We start from the raw sequence: 25,892 nt of genomic DNA on the forward strand, positions 1-25,892 counted from the left end.
ACATTTAGCAGTTTATAAGGTACACTGACAGAAATGGAAATATTACTCCATACACGTCTTGATCCTATCCTGCCAAACTGATACTCCAGTATTTACGTACCTTTGTTGACTAAAATTTCATCCTGACGATAATTTATTTTCAGTACAGGAGAATGTGACTACTGCAACTTGAGAATGCTGTGAGTTTATGCTGCGAGTGGAATGTGTCTAACGTTAATGTAGGTTTTCAGAACGTCTCGAGTTGCCATGCACTGTTAACCACTGACACCTGCATTTACATACACAATCAGCATGCCACCACATGGTGCGTGGCGGGGGCATCCTGTACCGCTACTAGTCATTTTCTTTTCTGCTCCACTCGCAGATAAAATGAGGGACGATCAACTGCACATATGCCTCCAGATGTGCCGTAGATTATGATGTCTTATCTTCGCGGTCCTTACCTGAAATGTATGTTGGTGGCAGCAGAACCGCTCAGCAGTCAGCTTCAAATGCCGCTTCGCTAAATTTTCTCAATAGTGTTCCTCGAAAGGAACGTCGTCTTCCATCCAGACTTCCCGATTTATGTTCCTGAAGCACCTCCCATAACACTTGTAAGTTGTTCGAACCTACCAGTAACAAATCTAGCACCCCACTTTTGAATTCCTTCGATGTCTTTCTTTAATCCGACCTGGTGCAGATCCCAAACACTCTAGCAGTACTCAAGAACAGGTCGCACTAGCGTCTTATATGCGGTATCCTTTACAGATGAACCGCATTTTCCTAAAATTCTCCGTACAAATTGAAGTCGAACATTTTCCTTCCCTACCACAGTCTCACACACTGGTTCCATTTCACATCGCTTTGTAACTTTTCGCTCAGATATTTAAACGATATGAGTGTGTCAAGGATGGCACCACTAATGACGTATCCAAACATTAAGGGCCGCATTAACATACATTTTTCTACAATTGGAGCTAGCTGCTATTCCATCACACCAACCAGAAATTTTGTCTGAGTTATGTGGTATCCTCCTGCAGTCACTCAACGTCGACATTTTTCTGTACATCATAGCATCATCAGCAAACAACCACAGATTACTGCCCATCCTATCTGCCAGATCATTTACGTACATAGAAAATAATAGCAGCCCTATCCCACGTTCTTTGGCTACTCCCGACGATACCTTTGTATCTGACTAACATTCGCCATCTAGGACTACATACTGGGTTCTATTACTTAAGAGGTCTCAGAGCCACTCACATATCTAGGAACTTATTCATATGCTTGTACTTTCGTTAACAGCCTGAAATTGGGTACAGTGTCAGATTACAATGAAAGTTTAATCATTTAATATTCGTTACACGATGAAAATATCCACAAGGATTGATAAGTATCGAATTGGTGCTTCATGATCTAATACCTTCCGTTTCCGCCAGCGTATTTTATAGCTTTGCACGGAAAGGAAACATGGATAGTTTGTAATAATTATTAACTTTCGGTGATGACATGGGGAAGACCGGAGATCTGCTGGTAAGACCGTGTTAGCCTATTTATTTGAAGTAACTGGATATCTTGAGCATACAAAACGGCAGGTTCGTCCAGTGTAAATCAGACGTTCCCCACTGATCCCGTGCAACACAACGTAGTAAGCAGACACTGTCAATAATAATCAGTTAAATAATACGCGAACACACTTACTCTAGTTTAGTTCATGTATTAAATTCCTTTTCATACAGAATCTCATCAAGATGGCGACTAGCTCAACAATACATACATATACATCTTCCTTCTTTCACGGCTAATCGGCAAGATCTCCTTCATTGTTTTCATAAGAGAAAACAGATAGCAGAGAAGCTATTCCATGGAGTAAATGGACGCAGGGCTTGAAACTACTCTGCATTGATAATCATCGTATATTAAAGTTTAGGAATCGGTAAGATAAGAAGAGATATTTTGAGATATGTACTGGGTTATGTAATTTATAAAATTTTTGAAAATATCGCAGAGAGACCGGTGCAACAGACATTACAAGTTCATACAAGGAGAGAACAGAAGCTCTGAAAAGTCGTGGTACAGAAAAATACTAAAGATTATACGAGGGGCGTTGAATAAGTAAAGCAACACATTTTTATCCGAAAGCAGGTTGGTTGGTTTCATTCAGGATTCCAATACATAATATTATTCCTCACTGTTTTGACTACAAAACTCTTTTTTGTCAACATAATCTCTGTTCAGTGTGATGACTTTACGTCACCTTACTGGGAGAACCTGTATGGCTTCATAGTACCACTCTACTGGTCGACATCGGATCCATCGTCTTGCTGCATCAAAAACTTCGCCATCGTCCAAATGCTGCTTCCAATGGTGTGAATTCTTCTTTGGGCCAAACCTGTTGCTCTTTAAGGTCTTTTGTTAATCGGCGAGGAACTCAAAGGGCATAAACCTTTGGTCGAGTGTGTCAGCACCGCGAACAGAGACGCCCAGTTGAGGAGCGAGGTGGTTCACTGTGATCCGTTGATCACCTCGAATGAGAGTGTCCGCACGTTCCAACATTACACAGCTGTGTACAGCCGGCTGGTATGCGGGAGATGCGATGATAATACACGACGAAGAGGTATTGAATAGTATTGGAGGACTTTTTGCGAAAATTTTCCTATAGAACTATTCCATCAACCCCATAATAACGGAAACCGAAACATCATCGTTTAATTCAAGAATTACACCTGTCGACTGACATAGTGAGTGCTCACTATGTACCTATATATACAGACTTTGACGTTGATACTTACATCATAATACTGTATGATCTGAAGATGGTAATGGCCGCAAAAGGTAGTTGTGAAATGTAGAATTTACGTGATCAAGACGAACCTGTACAAATGAATATTCAGACACCAACTACTCAAACAAAATCTTAAAGTCACCATTCATACTCGCTGTCAGTTCTACTACTAAAATTAGGGATCCTCTTTGATTAAAAGTTGTCCATATTGGGTACTCACCGACGAGCCAGTGTGGACTCTCTGGCACGAAGCAGAGCGCGATGACGGCGGCGACTGGGCAGACTAGGTTGACGAGGGCCACTGTGCGCCAGGGCAGCAGGTTGCCCAGCAGGAACTGCGTGAACACGCCCACGATCACCGACGTCGAGCTGGTGGCGGACAGCGCGCCGCGGAAGCGCGGCTCCGTGATCTCCGCCACGTACGTCAGCACCTGCCGGCAGCGTCACAGCGACGTCTCACCCTAGGCTCTGCGCAAACTTCATTCCTGCTTAGCACCGAAAAACGTGCCCTGTATCTCGCCCACTGTCACAATAAATAGCAAAGTCTGGTCAAAAGCAGTCTGGTCAAAAGTATCCAGAGACCTTTTAATGGACTAGTCTTCATGTTGGCATGAACTCTGCTTGGGACACTACCATTGGCGTGTCTGAATGTCTATGATGGAGTGGCAGCCCATTCTTCCGTAGCCCTAGCTAAAGGAGCTGGGGCCAAAACGAAACGTTCTTCCAACTCATCCTAAGGCGTTCCATTCGGTTCAGCACGCAACTTTGGGCTGGTCAGAAATGTTATTGTCCACAAGCCACTGCCTCACAAACGTTGCTTCATGACAATGCGTTGTTTCGCTGATACAATAATCAGCTCTGAACTGCTCCTTTACTGTACGCAGTACACAATGCCGTAAAATATTTTCATACCCTACCGGATTTTTCATTTAATTAAGGGCAATAAGGGAACTACATCCTTACAATGCGAAGTACCACTATACCGTTACACCACCTCCGTAATTCACTGTTGGCACTCCATATGATGACGGGAAATGTTCTCTAGGCACTCACCAAACCCAAACCCTACCAAGGGATTGTCGCAGACTACAGTGTTACTCGTCGCTCCAAATCACTCGTTTACCGTCATCCACTACCCAGTGGAGTCGCTCTTTACGCCAACTCAACGGTCGTTCAGCATTAACTACATAACTCTGTGCCATGTGAGTAGATGCTCGACCACTGTACCCCGTTCTTTTTAACCCAAGTTTTCTGTGAAGGGGTGTCATGGAGGAGCTGCCTGGAGCACAGATGTATTTATCTTGTACCACTGACGATCATTTGTCAATCATCTGATTAATTGACGTCATATTCAGTCTCCAGTGAAGGAACATCAAATTCTTATTCACTTTTTGAGCCATTAAATTGAAAATTAAAGTCAGGATCACTATAGTCATCCACTTTCGGAAGCACTGCATAAACGACAGTGCAGAACAGAGGCTGCAAGCGTGTGTTTTGTTGTCGAATATACAACGCTGCACGAAGTAAGGAGATATCTAGTGGCAACCACCTCAGCCGAAGCACCACAACCAGGCTGTAAATGTAGGACTGACGCTCTTTAGTCGCCGAATACTTAACTATTAGCACTGAAACGGATGTGCGAGATTTTATTTTTTCAAAAGTCTGTTATTAAGTTGCCCGAGCATACTCTGGATTTTAAATTTCTATCGACATGCCACAGCCTAGATCCTTCAACTGCGTCGTTTTCGTTGGTTCACTGCAAATCTTTTCATTGGTCTTCTGAAATGAAGACCATCCTGATACAATCTTCTACGCACTGTTTGGTCTGAGATACGAATCCCTGTTGTCCGGGCGAAGTCAGTTCCAATATTTCTTACATTTTGGAACTGACTTCTCCCGGGCAAGAGGGAGTTAATGTTGGGCGCCTGCGAGCCGGCAGTTGGAGGAAATGATCCTGCATTGGTGTTGTCATAAAGAGGACGACCACTGCGAGGCCTATCGTTCACATTTACCGTCTACCCGTACTTGCTCCACACTTTAAATTTGGAAATTTATGGTAAGTTCCTGCTGAGGTCATCCGTCCCAAGGCTTACACACTATTTAAATTAACTTACGCTAAGGACAACACACACACACACACACACACACACACACACACACACACACACACACACACACACACACACTCACTCACTCACACACACATGTCCGAGAGTGGACTCGAACCTCCGACGAGGGGAGCCTCGCGAACCGTGGCAAAATGCTCAAGACCGCGCGGTTACCCCGTGCGGCGCACCATACTTAGACCCATTTTTGAGTGGCATGCAAGCGATCTGCAACGTCTTCTATGTATGACCTGCTGAAAGTGAAGCCACTATCCTAACTATCAAAGTGTTATATGCCTCTACGGTGCATTTTACTGCAGTGAAGCTGTTGTTAATACTGTACAGTTAGCGGTGTGCCGCAACGGCAGCGGTATTTTTACATGATTGGGAAACCGCCACAAAGGATGTCAGTATTAAAAAGCGTCCCGTATTCATCTTTTGGTTCTGCAGCTGTATTTGCAGTTAAATTATAGGATATAGGTTCTGCCTTTATGCAGAAACACTGTTTTTTTTTCTTTTTACCCAAAAATATTTCGGCACCGCTGTGCTAAAAGCAGTGAGTTTTGTTTATTGAAAACTGTAAAAAGTGAATATATTTTTGGTTGTAACCGGTCGAACAAAGTGAGGCCTAAAGGAAGTTTTTGTTCGTTTTGATTCTTACTGTGATTTTACACTATATGATTTTGCAGGACCATCTGTATGGTGTCTTGCACTGATAGCTTGTCACCTGAGCCGCAACAATTGAAGTCGCTTTGAATGGGTTCAGAAAAAGTGGTATACTACGTTTCAACTCTGAAATATTTTGATCCAACTCCCTCCAAGAAACACAACATTCTTCAGTCACTAGTGCAGCTGAAATACCTGCATCTTCTGTCCAACCGCAGATTCCCGTGCCAGAACCACCAGTTCCATCGTAATTTGCTAACACTTCACCAAATCGAAACTCTAAATTTATTTCTCCTCTCGAAATCAGTCCCCATGTTCTCTCCAAAAGTTCAAATTCCACCAGAGGAGGTAAAAGTGCCGCGATTCTGACTATTCTTTACAAATTGCAACGACAAGCTTCATTGTAGAGGTCTGAAGAAAGAAGAAGGAAGCCGAACATCTCCTATACATGTTCGAAAGAACTTGCAAGAAAAGACACCCAATAGTGAAACAGTCTTCCCAATGGTCTGAAAAGAAGGATAAAAGTGATATCGACTCTGATGACTCCTCCTCCGAACCAGCCTTGGTTATTACAGATGAGAAGGATAGTACAGATAAGGAATGTCTCTACTGCTCTTAGCCTTACAAAAATGGCCAACACGGCGAGAAGTGGATTAGATGCATAAAATGTCTCCAGTGGGCTCACGAACTGTGTGCGGGTACAGAAAAATATGGTTGGAAACATGAACGTGTAGTGTATGTTCCACTAAATAATGTAATGTGCCAGTTAATGCTATTCAGGTAAAGTTGTTTCCTTTTACATTCCAAAAAGCCATATATTTTCATTAATTTTAACCATCCGAAATTAGGGACACTACTATCCGAAATTGGGAAACCTTTCTTCAATGTGGTAAAAGGCACTTTAGTTCATAATGTTTTGAGAATACATGAATTTTGAACACAGAACCTAGAAGGATATAGAACAGAGAGTTCAAGAACGAATTTTCATTTTCCGTGAAACATTGTTGTCGCTAAATTTTATAAAACTGTAAATGGTCTATGGAATATGGTTCTATTGCCTTACTATTACAGTATTTTGAGGCGAATATTTACTGTATTGCTAATTTGGTGCATTTGACTCTGTCACGATCCTAATCTGTGGAACTTCTCAGTTACCACAATTTGTCCTTGTAGTCATTCTGATATTGGCTCAACGTATACAGTGGGTGAGAGGTTTACTAATTCCTAGCTGTTTGCATGGCTGCATTCATGTATCAGTAGTTTTGTTGCGATGAGTGATGGTAAGTAGGCTGTTGTACGTATAGTAACGTCAGCTACCCTCACATGTCTGCCGGTCCGGCTAGGCATAGATTGTGGTGTGCGCATGCCTCCCCCCCCCCCCCCCCCCGCCCAACCAACTGCCCCTACGAAGGACGTGACGGCACGCGCAGCATCGATACAAAGCAATATGTATGGAGGTGCATGGGCACCTTTGTAATGTGTAAATTGTACAACGTGCACCTTATGCAACAAATGTAATATTCTTTATCATGGTTTAAGTTCAATGTTGTAAAAAAGGTATGCTCTATTCCTTACTCCACCCTCTTAGGGGTTCACGTTTTTCTACCTTTTTTTACTTTTGAAAGTAGACTGTGGTCTTACTCAGAATTCAGGCTGTCTCCATATCAAATTTCATCGAAATCGGTTCAGTGGTTTGGTTGCGAAAATGTAACAGACAAAGTTATTTTTGCAGTTAATGATATTGGTGTGGGGGTATGGAGTAAACTCGTTGAGGATTGTATAAGCACTGTGTTCATTAGGTTTAGTTCTATTACATAGAACGTATCAACAAACAAAAGCATTTTTACTAATATAACAAAGTTCAAAATAATAAGAGCAAATAGTTTTTTCAGAGAATAAATATTTTTCCCTAATTCGCGTAATTTTATTCAAATCAATAAATATCTTGTACTACCCACTTTCTAAAAGAGCCTGTGTACTTCCTCATCCTTGAAGCTGTCTCCTAGGCGCTTCAGTCTGGAACCGCGTGACCGCTACGGTCGCAGGTTCGAATCCTGCTTCGGGCATGGATGTGTGTGATGTCCTTAGGTTAGTTACGTTTAAGTAGTTCTAAGTTCTAGGGGACTGGTGACCTCAGATATTAAGTCCCATAGTGCTCAGAGCCATTTGAACCATTTGAAGCTGTCTCCATACCAAATTTAATCGGAACCGCTTCAGTGGTTTAGACGTAAAACAGACAGTGTCACTTTCACATTTGCAATATTACTGTAGAGATGGATTTTAATGATCGTGTAGAGGAGCTTTGATTTTGAAGCACTTGGCCACGGCCATACGTCGAATTCAGCTGACAGAGCATAAGTGAATGATGATACAAGGGGACTTTCAAGTAGAAAAATGTCTTAAACAACTGAAGGTGGCATAATATTAAAGTTGCTAAGGAAAGTCAGGAGGTAATTATGAGCAGCTTAAGTGTACGTCGTGTTCGATAAGACGTGTGCGGCATGAATACATCAGTGCTTCTGCTGTAAGTCACGTGCAGGTTTAACTGCCTTTTGCTGCAGGCGATACTTTGCCCGCCATGAAGTGCGACAGGCTGCAGTCGACCGTGAAGTTAGCTATTTCCTTAAGCTAGTTTACGATGCAGTCAGTTATGGATGTCAAACCAACACGGAAATCAGACAATAAAACTTCCTGCGGGGCTTCGAAGAATTAACTCTGCGGTTCGTACTGTACGACGACTTCCCCGATGAGACCAAAACTAAATTTCCCATCGCGCAATAATTCTGAATATATATATTTGCAAGATTTAATCGGATAAACGACGTCATTTGATGACATATATTGTACTAGTGTATCTACGTGGCATTTCAAGCTACCTTGCTTACAGTCTGCCGTTCATAAAATATTAGATTTTAATAATGGTTAAAGATTAATGTAATATCTAAATAATGTTATTTTCCTGCCAGTCATACATGGACTGTCCCTTAGCGTATGGTGAATTGTTCAGAATTTATACGAATTTAGCAAAACAGTCACGCAAAACTAGATGCCAAAAGAAATTATGCACTAACATTTTTAGAGAATGTAAGATCACACCTCGTGCAGTCTTACATGTATGTTTCCTAAAAAAAATGCAACACCCTCAAGAACCATGTTCATTGATGCCCTGATATACGTAATACGTGAATACAGAGTGATTCTTACGTCACGATCATCGGTGATCAGATGGCGTGTAGAGGCAGTCACTGTGCTGAGTTCAGAGGTAAACAGTGTTTGCAACATACATTCTAGGGTACAATCATGCCCCACCGACGAGTACGTACTGCAGTTTAGCAGCTAAGCCATTTCCACGGGCACTCGGAAGTTGGATGGACGTATCGTAGGACTGCTGTACATGTTGGGCGCAATGTATAGATGGGTGTCGCTGCTTTCAGCAGTGGTCTGTGGAACATTACCACACCTACAGAGCAGGTTCTGGACATCCGCGTAGTGCAGACAGACGTGAAGATCGACTCATAGTGCGAGCAGCGGTGGCCGACTCAACATCGTTCAGGGACGAAATCCGGGCACATGTTGAACCAGCTGGGCGATCAAGGACTATTGGGAACAGTCTGCTTGCAGCAGGATAAAGATCGTTTGTACCTTTGGGTAGGCTACCACTGAGACCACGACATTAGCAAGCATGGCTACACTGGCGTTGTGAAAGCGTCGTGAAAGAGTTGACTGGAGAAAGGAATGGAGCTCTGTTGTCCTCAGAGATAAGAGTGGGTTCTGTCTGTACGCGACTAAAAGACCTACACGTGTATGGTGTGGACCTGGCGAGCTGCATTTGCCCATGACACACAGGTGCCACAGCAAATTCTAGAACGTGGGTGCCATCTGTCACAACTCGCGCTCACATTTGGCATTTCTGCAAAATAAAGTAACTAGTGCCTGCTACATTAAACAGGATTTTATACCCGTGCTACTGCCATTCCATCGTCAGGAAAGTTATGTGCGTTTCCAGCAGGGCAACGCACGTCCACGAACGGCTGCTGAGACGCAACGTGCTCTTCACGGTGCAAAACAACTGCCCTGGCCAACAAGATCACCAGATCTCTCGCCAATTGAACACGTGTGGGAAGCGGGAATTTACTCGTTCTTCAGAGCCTGCAAGTACCACTGTCGAACTGGAACAACAGACTCAAGATGCTCGGGACCCTATCGCAGGATGCCATTCGGCACCTTTATGATCGCTTGCGTGCGAGAATACACGTATGCGCTGCTGCCAGAGGGAGGCACACTGTACGTTGGTGCTGCTGTTTGGGCGACCTTACTGTGACATGTTTGTTTCATTTCCTCTTATTTCTGCATTACGTATCACGATGAATCTGGCACCTAGTTCATTTGCACAAGGTGCTTTTTATCAGTATGTGGTTCTACTTTTCACCGATCTGTGTATAATGTGCTGCATATCCCCCTCCATAATGACGACATGGCATGATTGATAAACACGATCTATGACGAAAAATTTCTGAAGATCAAAGGATGACAGTTTAAACTGCGGAAACTGTCATCCGCATCTACATCTACATGATTACTCCACAATTCACAGTTAAGTGTGTGGCACAGACTTCATCGAACCGCCTTTAAGCTACTCCTCTACCGTTCCACTCTCGAGAAGCGAGCGGCAAAACCGAACTCTTACATCTTTCCGTGCGAGCTTCGATTTCTCTTATTTTATTAAGATGATCATTTCACTAATTACACTGTAGGAAATACTGTAACCAGCCACAAGATTTCTTGAAATGATTTTATTATACCATCGTTAATTTCAGGCCTGAGCCCCTCGTCAGATGATAGCGTTGAATCCAAAACTGTTACATTTTCTAAGTGTTCTGCCAATAAACCGCAGCCTTGGTTTGCTTTCCCCACAACATTACCTACGTAATCGTTCCATTTTAAGTCGTCCGTATTGTTATCCCTAGGTATGTAATTCAGTTGACAGCCTTTAAGTTTGTGTGATTTATTGTGTAACCCGAAATTTGACAGATTTCTTTCAGCACTCATATGGATGAGCTCACGTTTTACGTTATTTAGATTCAGTTGCAACTTTTTGCAGTATATAGATATATTATCTAAATAATTATGCAATTGGTTTTGATATTCTGATGACTTAACAAGATAGTAAATGACAGCATCATCTGCAAACAATCTGAGAGGGCTGCTCAGCTTGTCTCCTAAATCATTTATGTAGATCAGGAACAATAGAGGACCAATAACACTTCCTTGGGAAACGTCAGCCATTATTTTTATTATATATCATGACTTTCCGTCAGTTATTGTGAAATGTGATATTTCTGACAGGAAATCACGAATCCGGTCACACAACTGACACGATACTCCACAGGCAAGCAATTTAGTTAGAAGTCCTTGGGAGAAATCCTTTCAAAAGTCTTCTGGAAGTGTAAAAATTTGGAAGCAGTTTGACGTTCCCTGTCGATATCACTCATTATTTCATTACAATAAAGAGCTGGTTTTGATCCACAAGAACGATGTTTTCTGAATCCATGTTGGCTATTTGTAATGACTCGCTTTGTTCGAGAGAATTCATAATGTTCAAGTACGGTATATGTTCCAAAATCCCATTGCAAATCGACGTTAGTGATATGGGTCTGTAATTCAACGAATTACTCCCGATTTTTTCTTGGGTATTGGCGAGACTTATGCAACTTTCCAGTCTTTGGGTATATCATGGTTAGATATGGAGCTATTGTATCAGCATAATCTGAAAGGAATTTGACTGGTATACAATCTGACCGGAGGCCTTGAGGTTCGCAGGTGTTTTAAGCTGCTTCGCTACACCGAGGATGTCTACTTCTAATGATAAATATTAATTAATGCGATCTTGATAGTAAAAAGTTTTTTCAAATTATATATGGATCGCTCATTCCATTTTCTCAGTATGAAAACTTCAAGGTAATTACTGACGTCATGATAGAGTTTTCTCTTATCACACAGCAGAAATTCGGGCCAGTCATCCAATATTTTCGTTACACTACACGAGTCATGTTTCACCGCGATGAAATGCGAGAGGAAAATTGGCGAGCGATGTTCTCGCCAGTAGCTCAGCTCTCAACAAACGATTCCTGATGATCTTGACTAACGCACTGGGAGCAACGTAGACATTAATCTGTATTTCTCGCCTGATGTGGTGACCTAGGCGTGATTCCATATGCTGCTGTCTTTCGGAACAAGTGCACCGTTCTTGGACCTAAGGAACCATTTCTGATACACAGCTGACAGATCACGTCTAATGCCTTCGGTAACTCTGGGGAGAAACGTACAGCCTCTCTCCCAAAAGCTCTCATTAAGATCTACATGAAATTCAATTAACTGGCTCTTCGACATACTGGCACATCTACAGCTGGACGCTACGAGAACGAGACTACCGGTACTCGTCAGAAAATCATATAGTTCCGTTTCTGGCTCAGACTACTGATTGTCAGTTCGTGGTTGCTACTCTCTACACACCATGGGGATTTGAATCTTGGGCTTTTCTGCCTTCTCTCTCTGATCCATGCAAATATGGCATTTCTATGCCATGTACTTAGAGATGTCCAGTTTTCTTCACTATTGTACAGGTACATCAGGCAAGATAAGAGTGTTGCCTGCCAAATTAAATCTTAGTCTTGCGATCCATATTCTAGTTTTCTGTGCTGTGCACAATTGAATATTGAATACCAGGATGGCCCCTCTGAGCAGGGCACGGCCAATTTTCTTCCCCGTTGTACCACAAATGTATTTTCTGCTCCATCTTCTATACCTTCGAAAATAGAGAACTTTAAACCTTTATCTTCCTTCTATGTTTCATTGCTGCTACGACCTGATTAAGCTACTAAGACGTTTTGTGTCACCCCGGTTCCCAGAACTCCTGAAGACAGACGATGACTGTGGATATTGTATCACAGACACAGTCCCTTTGACTGTTTAGAGATGTCACTAAACCCGCCCAAAGATGTAAACAACCAGGCATGAGCAGCGCCTATTACACGGAGGGGGTCCGACAGCCGATCAGTTCCATTCATTCCACCAGGAAGGAGGAACACGGCTCGTGTTGTCTGTAGTTCAACCATGCCCAGACGCTTAATTCCGCGGTTCGATCGTGTCCGCATTGTTACTTTGTGCCAGAAACGGCTCTCTACATGGGAAGTATCCAGGTGTCTCGGAGTGAACCAAAGCAATGTTGTTCGGACGTGGAGGAGATACAAACAGACAGGAATGTCGATGACATGCCTCTCTCAGGTCGCCCAAGGCCTACTACTGCAGTAAATGACAGCTACCTACGGATTATGGCTCGGAGGAACCCTGACAGCAACGTCACCATGTTTAATAATTATTTTCGTGCAGCCACAGGACGACTCAAACTGCGCGCAACAGGTTGTATGATGTGCAACTTCACTCCCGACGTCCATGGCGAGGTCCGTCTTTGCAACCACGACACCATGCATCGCGGTACAGATGGGCCTAACAACATGCCGAATGTACCGCTCAGGATTGCCATCACGTTCTCTTCATCGATGAGTGTCGGATATGCCTTCAACCAGACAATCGTCGGAGACGTGTTTGGAGGCAACCCGGTCAGGTTGAACGCCTTAGACACACTGTTCAGCGAGTGCAGCAAGGCGGAGGTTTCCTGCTGTTTTGGGGTGGCATTATGTTGGACTGGCGTACGCCGCTGGTGGTCATGGAAGGCGCCGTAACGGCTGTACGATCAGTGAATGCCATTCTCCGACTGATAGTGCAGCCATATCGGCAGCATATGGGCGAAGCATTAATCTTCATGACTACAATTCGCAACCCCATCGTGCACATCTTATGAATGACTTCGTTCAGGATAACGACAGCGCTCAATGAGAGCGGCCAGCATGTTCTCCAGTCATGAACCGTATCGAACGTGCCTGGGATAGATTGAAAAGGGCTATTTATGGACGACGTGACCCACCAACCACTCTGAGGGGTCTACACCGAATCGCCATTGAGGAGTGGTACAATATGGACCAACAGTGCCTTAATGAACTTGTGGATAGTATTCCATGACGAATATAAGCCTGCATCAATGCAAGAGGACGTGCTACTGGGTATAAGAGGCACCGGTGTGTACAGCAATCTGGACCACCAAATCTGAAGGTCTCGCTGTGTTGTGGTACAACATGCAATGTGTGGTTTTCACTGGCAATAAAAAGGGCGGAAATGATGTTTATGTCGTCCTGTATTCCAATTTTCTGTACAGGTTCTGGAACTCTCAGAATCGAGGTGATGCAAACATGTTTTCGATGTATATATTTTCCAGGCTTCAAGACTTTGTAACTAAAAGTCTAAGAAGCTGACCTTGCCTAACCCTAGGCCGACGGGTCACAGGTGGCGGATAGTCAATGTTCCACCAGATATGGTGGACACCTGCAAATACAGAATAAGCAGTCCCAGAACAAGGCAAAATACACCAAATCCACTTTGCATCTGCCTTGTAGCAAGTGGCAAAGTGGTCAGAGTCTGTTCACCAGTGGTGCTGCTGAAATTTATATTCTGGAACTAATCCTTCCAGTCTTAACACTCTTGAGTTCACTCAATGAGTCTACTGAACTCCACCTGATTCCAGGTACAATCATCATGGAGCATTTTGATAATCACAATAAATTACCCGAAGTGGCCAATCCACGGCCAGCATGTCGGCGGGCACAACTGGTGTTTCGTATTCTGGGCGATCAGGTTAAAATGCAGTGTGATTCAACAGAGGAAGTTAGAGTCCTCTGGCCAACTTAAAACAAAAAAAAATACATTTTTTTGCAACACTTAACAAACGAACACTTTTGCAACTAGGTTAACTTCACAAATTTGGAGATACGTTAAAAGAACAGAATATTCAAATTTTGGCACTTCAAGAAACACGAATGATGGACAATAACACCATGGATTTCGGTAATTATCGTCTTTTTAAAAGTAAAACTGATAAAAGAATACTTAATAACGCATCACATCTGGGTGTTGCTTTTGCAGTCTCCAAAAATATTTTAAATTGAATAACGGAGGTAAAAACGATTAATAATACCCTAACGACAATTTCTCTTAGATTCAGAAATAAGATATACACTTCAATTAGTGCCCACATGCCGGTCAATGAGGATAACCGTAAAAAACCTGAAGAAGTTAATGAAGCTTGGGAAACGTCAGAAAGCATCTCCAAAATTCCCTCAATTCATGTTAAAATTTTAATGGGTGATTTTAATGCTCAATTAGGTAAAGAGAAAAAATTTAAGGAAATGGTGGGTGGATTTCCTTCGGATAAATGGACAAACCAAAATTGCCAAAGACTTGATGAAAAGTACAAAAATTTTAACCTTAAAGTCATGTATACATATTTTAAAAAGAAATCTTCTAAACAAAAAAACTTGGCGGGCATCCAGTACATTTATTGGGGGATTTCAAATCGATCATGTAACAATTTCATGCCCTAACTATAAAGAAATTTTAAATGTCCACGTTAGGAAAGGGGCTAATATAGATTCTGTCCATTATTTAATGCGAATAAAAGTAAAACTTCAATCTCAAAAAATATTCGAAACAAAAAATATTATCCCAAAATTAAACACTGCTAAAACAATCCCATTTCTAACAAGCGAACTTGACAAAAAACAATCCAACAATTTGCAAAGCCTAAAAGAAAAGTTCATCAAAACAACACAAAATTTAATTCCGCTTCGAAAGAAACAAAAACACGCTTGGTGGAAAGAGGATTCTGAAACAGCCGTTAAATCTGGGCACGAGGCATTTTAAAAATTGGAATAGTAACAAAACTGAAAATGAGTATAGCACCTTTCTAACTGTAAGAAAAGAAGCATCTAAATTAATCCGACAGACTGAAAGAAATGCCCTACCTTTAAAAATCGAAAAAGACTTTCAAAAGGACGATACAAGGAACTTTTATAAAACATTGAAAACAAAACTAACTGGTTACCAACCTTAAAGTCTTTGCTCCAAAAATGAAAATGACTGTTTGGCTTTTAACAACCACGAAAATTGTAAGGTACTTGCTAATTACGATTATTTTGAAAAACTATTAAACTGTCCAGAACCAGCGAATAAATCCCAACCACAGAAAACTAGTAACACCAACACCAACTTTAGAGAACCTGACAAAATTGAAATAATCAAACAAATTAAGAGACTTAAAGACAATAAAGTACCAGGAGAAGACGATATAATTGCAAAACTACTAAAATCAGCTGGACCAAACACAATAAAAGAGACCACTCAGCTCATAGGACATATCTGCCAAACTGAGAAAATACCTGAGGACTGGAAAACTGCCCTAATTAATCCATTGCATAAAAAAGGGGATAGAACGGATGTTAATAATTGCCGAGGAATCTCTCTTCTCCCGATTACATACAAAATTCTCTCGCATTGTTTACTTGATCGAGCCCAAGAAAAGTTAGAACCTAAAATTGATGAATACCACGTAGGCTTTAGCCCAGACAGATCCTGTTTGGAACAAATTCTAAATTTAAAACTAATCCTTAGGCACCAAAGGATTTCTAGTAACAATATTGTAAGTAAATTTGTGGGTTTTAAAAAGGCCTACAACTCAGTTGACCGTGAACGTCTTTTCGAAATTTTAAAGGAGCAAGAGCTAGATAATAAAACTAACATTGATTAAGGAAACGTTAACTGACGCTAGCACTAAAGTTAAATTAATGGGAGAGAGTTCTGAACCATTCCATATAAAGACTGGTGCTAACACGGGAGATGGAGTCTTCCCATTACTGTGTGACTGTGTTTTGGGAAAGGTGATTGAAGAATGGTGCGAGCAAAAGTCGAGTTAAAATGTAGATCAATCAATCAAGTTAGGCAGAAGTAACATTATAGTAGATTGCCTCGACTTTTCAGATGATCTGGCAGTTTTAACTAGGCAGTTTTAACAAATTGAAATTCTTAAGGAAATTGCAGAGAAAGTAAGACTACAAATATCATTCGAAAAAGCGGAATATATGAGATACAACAAACAAGCACCAAAGTTGTTGAACACAAAATATGGAAAAATAAAAAGAGTTTCTCAGTTTAAATACTTGGTGGAAATCATCCAAGAAAACTATCTGGAAAAACTCCAAGCGAAGATCGCTGTCAATAAATGGCAACTGCATTCAGATTAACACAAAATATATATAATAAAAAATCACTTTCTAAATTCAGTCAGCTTAGGCATTACAGCACTGTAATCAAACCTGAATTTCTTTAAGGAGCAGAAACCTTAATTTTAAATAGAATGATTATTAGGAAAATATTAGATCCCATAATTACTGATGGAGAAACTTATAGGCTGAGAAGTAATAAGGAAATAGAAGAATACAGAGACATACATGGTGACATGAGGAAACGAAGACTTAAATTTTATGACCACATTAAAAGAATGGCACGCACTAGCTTGGCAGAATAAATAGTAGAATTCTATGAAAAGAAAGGTAACCCCAAAACTGAGTCAATTATATGGATCGTTGCGATTAATGAGGCTAATCGCAAGTAGGCGGTATAACTCAGGCAGACGTTACAGATAGAAAAAGATTCAAGCAAAAGATATTGGCTTGGAAAGTTGGTCAGAGGGAAATTAAAGAACGGACACCACATGTATAATTAAGACGATTACGGACAATGATCCCTTCCCATTGACATAAATCAAAGTCTACTGGCAGCTCATGTTTTTCATTCCTTTCTGTCCTGATACTATATGTTGTATTTCTAGTGTTTCTCAATGTGCCATTAGCTGTGACAATACTACTTATGACAGCAGCTAAATGAGTTGTTAGTTTCATGCCACGACGTTATAACCTAAGGAAATGATGTTTGCAACAATCAATTTGCTAACCAACAAACGATATAAAGCTGTGTCGTGCTGCCTTTTGTTTTGGTTCATTACTCGATGAAAAGTCTTTTTTCCTAAAAGCTAATTTTCTCTTCCTGAATAATTCATTAACTTTTTTTACTATAAATATTTCGCAAGTTGTCGAATTAGCTTGTTACTTTCGCATCGTCAAGTGAATCTAGAACTGTGGAAGCAAATATAACATCTTATTACTTAGTAGCAAAGACTGTGACTGCGCACATGAAGCACTAATTACATACACCCATACGACTTATTTGAGATAATGGTAATTTTGTTTAGGGGGCACTGTATATCATTAAAATTCGGAGAACAACGTTAGGTAAACGAATAGCATAAATTTCATTTAACTTAAACGATTTAAGCAGCATACGCCAGAACAATTCTCAGGAAGCAAGAATCTTGTCTGACCCATATTTAATTGGCATTTTGACTGACATCTCGTGGTAATGATGGAAGCTGTGAGCTATCGTGCTCCCCAGACCGCGTGACTGAAGCACCAGTTCCACCTGAGATACGGCAACATGTCTGCTACTCAACTGCAGCACCAGTACGGTACGAACTGCCTGACCACAAAGTAGCTCGGCGCGAGCTACAGCCACTTGTTGCCCACCTGACTCCATCGCCAGCTGGGGTGAGCTACATTTTCTGTTTGACCTTTCCCCGCATTTGGGAAACGGCCTTGCCGCAGTGGATACACCGGTTCCTGTCCAATCACCGAAGTTAAGCGCTGTCGGGTGTGGCCGGCCCTTGGATGGTTGACCATCCGGGCCGCCATGAGCTGTTGCCATTTTTCGACGTGCACTCAGCTTCGTTATGCCAGTTGAGGAGCTACTCGACCGAATAGTAGCGGCTCCGGTCAAAGAAAACCATCATAACGACCGGGAGAGCGGTGTGCTGACCACATGCCCCTCCTATCCACATCCTCAGCTGAGGATGATCCGGCGGTCGGATAGTCCCGATGGGCCACTTGTGGCCTGAAGATCGAGTGCTTTTCTCCCCGCATTTCCCATTGCTGTCCTTAAACAATAACTCCATACCAAAACATCTGTCCTTTTCAGCTTAATATCTAATAACTCCTGCATCATAGGTCATTTAGGAAATCGATGTTAGCTTGTACCGTCTCCTGATAGTGGTAGCTCACTTCAACCTGGTACTGCACTCGGATGGCCTTACGTCTATCTCATGTGTCCACAAGTCCGGTAGGGTAAATAAGGGATGTGAACAGCGTCATCACTGTAAAGGCATGGGGATGCTGTGTACTCGTGTGAGTCGGCATTGCCACCATTTGATGGAGTTTGAAAGGGGCCTCACTCAAAGTCTCCATTTAGCGGGCTGATCGAATTGTGTGAATAACCAAATTTATGAGGCCTTTAGAGGTGACAGAGGCTCAATGCTAAACTGCATGTGAACGTCACCGAAGTTCTGGTCGACCACCCCTGGCCACCGCAAGGGAGGATCACCTTATTCTGCACATAGTAATCCCTTCACATCTGCTCTGAAAACCAAGAACAAATAATGGAAACTCTGCCACATTGTGAGCCATTTCACAATATTGGTCAGAGCCTAGCAGCAGCCAGACTACAGTATTACCATCCCATACACACACCACAAAAAAAATGTCTGCATTTGGAAGGTACCTTGATTGAAACACATGAACTGCTGACGAATAGCTTCACGCTGTGTTTAGCAATGAATCACGATTCAGCGCTACACCTCATGACTGTTGTCGTGAATAGGCCGGTGACCTAGAAGAGGTCCCATTGTTCCAATGTTTTGGAGAGGCACTATGGTGTTATACCTGGCATCATGGTGTGGAGAGCCATCAGGTAAGACATCAGGTCACGGATAGTAGTGACTCAGGCAATTCTGTTGGCACAACGGTACATCACGGACATTCTGCGTCTTCATGTGTTATCTCTCATGTAACTGTATCACGGCGCCATCTTACAGCAGGACAATGCTTGTGCACACACGACATATATCTCTAAGAACTGTCTGTATGATACTGAGGTGGTCGTGTGGCCAGCAAGCTCCCCAGATGTGTCTCTAACAGAAAGTGTGGATCCAGCTCATATGTCAACTCTGTCCCAGCGCCAGTATCAACGGTATCAAGGGCTGGTTACAGCAGTTGTGGGCACAGACCTTGAATGGAGAACAAATTGTCTGACTGCATTGAGAACCCTTCGCTGAGAATAACAATGCATGATTGACAAATAATTCACATTGTACAGATAATTTTGAATACAGATTACAATGTGATTGGCTGTTGCTCAAGAATGGTGGGGTGAACACATACAAAATTGATGTCGAGCAGCTAATTGTTTACAATGTGCAACTACATATATATTGCAGACGTCTTTCTCTGTAAGAATGGACACAGCAGGGAGATATCTGAATGAAGTATTCAGTTTTTTTTCCTTTTTTGTGGCTGGTATATCTCCATTTTGATCTGACCTACCAATTTACCAATTCAACAAGCTGTTGTGCCACTCCGCCAGTTTTACATCCAATTCTACGACCTGTCTTGCCAATCTGCCAACTATACAGCTAATTTTTGGAGTAGGCATGCTACCAATTTGACTGTTTCTTCCCAATTTTTATGGCCAATGCTGTGGCCTTCTCCACCAGACATCACGGCGCCTAGAGTATCAGCAACCAAACTGACAGCCTGCAGCCGCGGGTTGCCCACTTTGCAGGCACACCGAAGCAGTACACAACTGACAGGCAATATTGATAAACGGCCACAACAACTACAACAACACAGCAAAGACACCAGCGGCCACCAGGGGCCAGTACCAGCCCACATAAACATAAGGAAGAGGTCGCTGCAGATCCCTTAACTATTTTCACACGTCAAACCACGTGATGGAAAATAGTTCCAAGGTACTCATCCGACGAAGTGCTATATAGGCTGGCTCTCTGCTGCACATCGGCAGTTCATCGACCACCAGCAGACGTGGATAGCTGCCGCCCCGGCAGCCCAGCTTGGATCTTCTCGCTGATCTCTGGATTAGGCTTGGTGTATCGGAGAAGTCTCTGGCGGAGACTAGTAGGAAATTATTTCAGTTGTTTTCTATATTATTCTTGTTTGTAGTTGTGATTCGAAAACGGATCACCGTTTTGTGTTGGTGTTATACTTGGAGAATTAGTTTTGATTAATTGAACAGTCCAATAAATTGTTTTCGGACTTTGATCGTGAGTTTCATCTGCTTACGCGGACATATCAGTGGCGACGAGTTAGTTCGTTATTTTTTACACGTTTGTTGCCTGTTCTCCTCCATGGCAGAGGATATTCTGGGACTCGATCAGCCCTCGGCGCGCGTCCTCGCGCTTTTATCGAGTATGCAGCAGCCGAATGAACTTATTATTCAGCAATTGCAGGCTCTGTCTGCTGTCTCCCGCGGGTCTCAGGCACCGAGTGCTCCATCCGCTTCCCCGCTCGTGGGGCTGCGGGCCACGCCTCCCGCTTTTCTTAAGTTTGACAAGTCTATGGAGCCTTGGGGCAATTATGTAGCACGGTTGGAACAATATTTTTTGGCGCATGACGTCGTTAGCGACGTGCAGAGGCGCGCGTTTTTTCTTGCCTATGTCGGTCCGGAAATATATCGTCTGTTGCAGCAGTTGCACTCTGACACGGAGCCGCATGCTCTCTCGTACGAACAGTTGACTTCCAGTTTGTTGGAGTATTTTGATTTTCAGGTCCACGTGGCAGCTCCCGTCTCTTGTTTTTTTTGTTGTCAGTAGCTCCCCTCCCAATCTTACAGGGAGTGGATTGCCACACTTCAAGGCCTCTTCTGGGATTGTCGGTTTTTTTGTGGTAACCCCTCGTGTAAACCGTCGTATGATTCAGTGCTCATTCGGGACATGCTTCTCGTACATGCTCCGGATGACTCCTTGCAGACCGACCTTCTTAAGTTGAAGGATCGATCATTGGATACTTGCTTAAATGTTGTCCGTGCTCACGAGCGGTCTACTCGCTCGTCGACCGAGTTGTTTCCCCCTGGGCAGGTCTTTGTCGTACACCCATCGCGGCGCCAGTGCGCCTCGCAGGGGTCTCGCAGGTCCCCCCGTCCGGAGCGCCCTCCCCCATTCCTGGATCCAGGGGGCGCGGCCACTCTACCACTGGACCAGCCGCCGCGACAGCGGCGTCAGCAGCCCCAGCTACAACAGCGGCAAGGGTTACCGTCCTGTCAGCAATGTTTCATTTTGCACCAGCGAGCTGACTGTCGGCTTCAACGTGTGACCTGTTCGACCTGTGGAAAACAGGGTCTCCAGCTTGTGATAAGGCGTTTCGCCGTCTAAAGGCGGCTCTCCTGACGCCGGCTTGCCTGGTTCCATAAGATCCCGCATTGCCTCTCATATTGGCTGCTGAGGCATCTGACTATAGCATCGGGGCAGTGCTGTCTCACATCATCGACAGGGTGGAGCACCCAGTGAGTTTCGTCTCAAAGACACTCTCTCCGGCTCAGCGGAACTACAGCCAGATCGAGAAGGAAGCGTCAGTGATCATACTTGGCTTCAAGAAGTTCCACAATTTCATATATGGTCGTCGGTTCACCTTGTACACTGACCACAAACCGTTGGTCTCGTTGTTCAGCTCTATGTCCGCCATCCACACCCGGTATGCTCGCCAGCTCGAGCGCTGGGCTCTGTTCCTCGCGGGTTATTACTACATCCGGTTTCAGGCCATGGCACTGCATGCCATTGCTGACCTTCTATCTCGCCTACTGGTGGGGGCCAACCCCGTTTTCGACGCCAACCCCATGGCTTGTTTCCATCTGGATGCTGCTGAAGCCGACACCATCGTTGCCTTACCGTTGGATGCCAAGCTGGTGGCCCGTCGCATGGCCGAGCACCCTACTCTCCAGACTTTGCTGCACTACGTCCAACAGGGGTGGCCGATGGACAGCCGTCACCTGTGGTCTCCGGGGTCTGCGCTTATTGGCACTGCCGCCAGGACCTCACTGCCTGCTATGGCGTCCTCCTCATCATGGGAGATGCTGATCGCTGGAGGTTGGTCCTGCCTTCCGCTCTCCACCAACATGCCTTAGAACTCCTTCACGTGGGACACTGGGGTGTCGTCTTGACCAAGCAGCTGGCACGCCAACATATCTACTGGTGGGGAATGGACGCCTACATCGCTTGCATGGTGGCTTCCTGTCCATCGTGCCAGCAGCAGCAAGCGGAACCACCGTGCCACCTCGTCCCGTTGCCAGATGCTCCTTCTCCATGGTCCCAGTTACACCTCAATTTCGCGGGTCCTTTCCTTGGATTTTCCTGGCTTATCCTGGTCGACACTGGCAGCAGGTTCCCTTATGTCTCCCGCATGTCCTCCATGACATCTGCCCAGACCATTCAAGTGCTTTCCCGCATTTTTGCAATTGAGGTGACTGACAACGGCCCTCAGTTTACCTCGGCCGAATTCAAGGCTTTTTTGCACCACCTTGGGCATCCGCTTGACTCACACCGCTCCTTTCCACCCGCCGTCCAATGGATTGGCCGAACTGTTCGTTCACACCTTCAAGGTCTAGACGTCCAAGCTGCGCCCTCTCCATTCCCTGGACGATGGCCTTAACATCTTTCTGTCTTCCTACCGCTCCACCGTCTGAGAGGGCTCTTCCCCGGCCGAAAAGCTTCACGGCTGCCCTCATCGCTCTGCCTTGTCCCTCCTGTATCTCCCGTCACCCTGCCCAACGCCCCCGCACTCGCCACGGCCACGTTTTTGTCCGCAGGATCCAGTCTGGGTGCTGGTCTTCACCCACAACCGTTCCCGGTGGGTGCCCACCTGGATATCGGCTCTCCTCGGTCGGGCGATGGCGGCTGTCATCCTCGACGATTGGTCTGTCTACAGGAAGCACATCAATCAATCAGCACGGCCCTCAGTGTGGGCCGCAGCCCGCTCCGCCGCCTCGGCAGTTGCAGCCGTATTGCGGGGGGGGGGGGGGGGGTTGTCACTCCTCCCCCCGCAGGGCCCCAACCGCAGCCGCCGCCGCCACCGCCTCCGACTTCGCACCCACCGCCGCCTCCACTGTCTCCTGGATCACCACGGGTGGTCGCTCCTGAGGTGGTCCCTACACCCATGGACATGGAAGCCTCATTCAGGCCAGGGTTCTTCTCTCCCACCGACCCAGGGCCAGACGTCGACATGTGCTGGCCGCCCACTCAGGCTGGTGGTGGTGGGTAGGGAGGTTTGTTGTGGCCTTCTCCACCAGATATCACGGCGCCTAGAGTATCAGCAACCAAACTGACAGCCTGCAGCCGCGAGTTGCCCACTTCGCAGGCACACCGAAGCACTACACAACCGCCAGGCAATATTGATGAACGGCCACAACAACAACAACAACAACAACAACAACACAGCAAGACATCAGCGGCCATCAGGGGCCACTACCGGCCCACATAAACATAAGGAAGAGGTCGCTGCAGATCCCGTAACTATTTTCAGACGTCAAACCACGTGATGGAAAATAGTTCCGAGCTACTCATCCGCCAAAGTGCTATAAAGGTCGGCGCTCGGCGCACATCGGCAGTTCATCGATCGCCAGCAGACGTGGATACTGCCGCCCCGGCAGCCCGGCTTGGATCTCCTCACTGATCTCAGACTCATGGGAAAATTCCTGTAGTGGTGGGTGTTTGAGCTGTACCTTTTTTTTAGATTGAAGTCAGCTGATAGGTATTCCTGCTTAAGGGAAGTCTCTCTAACAAAGAAACCACTTTCGGCAAAGCTTAGGTATCTGATTAATGAAGGAATTAGTATATTTCATCAAAATATACAAGGTATTAGAGATAAAGTTAGTGAACTGCTTACAGATGTTGACTCTGAAATTATTGGTATATCTGAACACTTCTTAAATAAGGAGGCTTCCTTTACCAGGATACAGGTTGGCTGGCAGCTTTTCTAGGAGCTCTTTGTGGTGTGGGGGAGTAGCCATGTATGTGGAAAACGGTATCCCATTTGAGTCAATTGATGTTTCAAAGTACTGCATTGAAAAGGTGTTTGAATGTTGTGCAAGTGTGATTAAATTTAGTGGAGCTAAACTTCTAACTGTTGTTATTTATAGGTCCCCAGACTCTGATTACACAACATTTTTGCTAAAGCTAGAGGAGGATCTTGGTTCACTTTGTAGGAAATACAAAAAGTTAGTTATATGTGGTGACTTCCATATTAATTGTATAAGTGATTGTGCAAGGAAAAACATGCTGGTAGACCTCCTTAATTCATATAATCTTATGCAAACCGTATTCTTTCCAACGAGAGTGCAGGGAACAGTAGAACAACCACAGACAACATTTTTGTTATTCCTCATTACTAGAAGGGCATTCTGTTAGCAAAAAGGTGAATGGCCTTTCAAATCATGATGCACAAATTTTAACTCTAAAAGATTTTTGTGCTGCAACACAGTTAAATATAGTTATCAACTTCTTAGGAAAGCTGATCCACTTGCTGTAGAGACCTTTGTAAACTTTATCAAGGAACAAGAGTGGCAAGATGTTTATAGTGCTGATACAGTAGACGATAAATGTAATGTTTTCCTAAAGACTTTTCTCATGCTCTTTGAAAGTTGCTTTCTGTTAGAACATTCAAAACAGAGTACTAGCACAAACAGGCAGCCTGGGTGGTTGACTAGAGGGATAAGAATATCCTGTAGAACAAAGTGGCAATTATATCAAAACGTTAGAAACAGTCAAAATCTAAATGCAAACAGTATTGTAAGAAGCTTAAAAAAGTTATTAGGAAGGTAAAAAGTATGTGCTACACAGATAGAATAGCTAAGTCTCAGGATAAAATTAAAACTATATGGTCAGTAGTGAAGGAAGTGGCTTGTCTGCAGAGACAGGTCGAGGATATAGAATCAGTGCGTAGTGGGAATGTCCATGTTACTGACAAGTCGCATATGTGTAAAGTATTTAATAATCACTTTCTGAATATAGCAGGTGAACTAAATAGAAACCTAGTCCCAACAGGGAATCATATAGCGCTCTTAGAAAAAAGTGTTCTGAGACTGTTACCTGAAATGCTCCTCCATGATGTTGTCAAGAGGGAGATTGAGTTAATAATTAAATCACTAAAGACCAGGAACTTTCATGGATATGACGAGGTATCTAGCAGAATATTGAAGTATTGTTCTATGTATGTTAGCCCAGTACTTAGCCATATATGTAACTTTCCTTTAGGTGTGGTCGGTTTCCTGACTGATTAAAGTACTCGGTAGTGAAGCCACTTTATAAAAAGGGAGACAGGGATAATGTTGACAATTATAGACCATTTCTATGCCATCGGTGTTTGCTAAAGTTATCGAGAGGGTTGTATATACAAGGTTACTGGAGCATTTAAATTCACATAATTTGCTGTCAAATGTACAGTTTGGTTTTAGAAATGGTTTAACAACTGAAAATGTTATATTCTCTTTTCTCTGTGAGGTTTTGGATGGATTAATTA

At 43.8% G+C, this 25,892-nt stretch overlaps 1 protein-coding gene across 1 annotated transcript in view; it reads right to left on the reverse strand.

Moving 5' to 3' along the window:
- The window catches only part of LOC126188603 (facilitated trehalose transporter Tret1-like), a 277,714-nt gene that overhangs the window by 91,118 nt on the left and 160,704 nt on the right, over positions 1–25,892 (reverse strand). Inside the window, exon 6 of the mRNA XM_049930205.1 lies at positions 2,985–3,195. Within this exon, the coding sequence (XP_049786162.1) occupies positions 2,985–3,195 (211 nt within the window). The remainder of the gene's footprint in view (positions 1–2,984; positions 3,196–25,892) is intronic.

This window comes from Schistocerca cancellata, chromosome 5 (genome assembly GCF_023864275.1).
Source record: "Schistocerca cancellata isolate TAMUIC-IGC-003103 chromosome 5, iqSchCanc2.1, whole genome shotgun sequence".
Classification (NCBI taxonomy): Eukaryota; Metazoa; Arthropoda; class Insecta; order Orthoptera; family Acrididae; genus Schistocerca; species Schistocerca cancellata.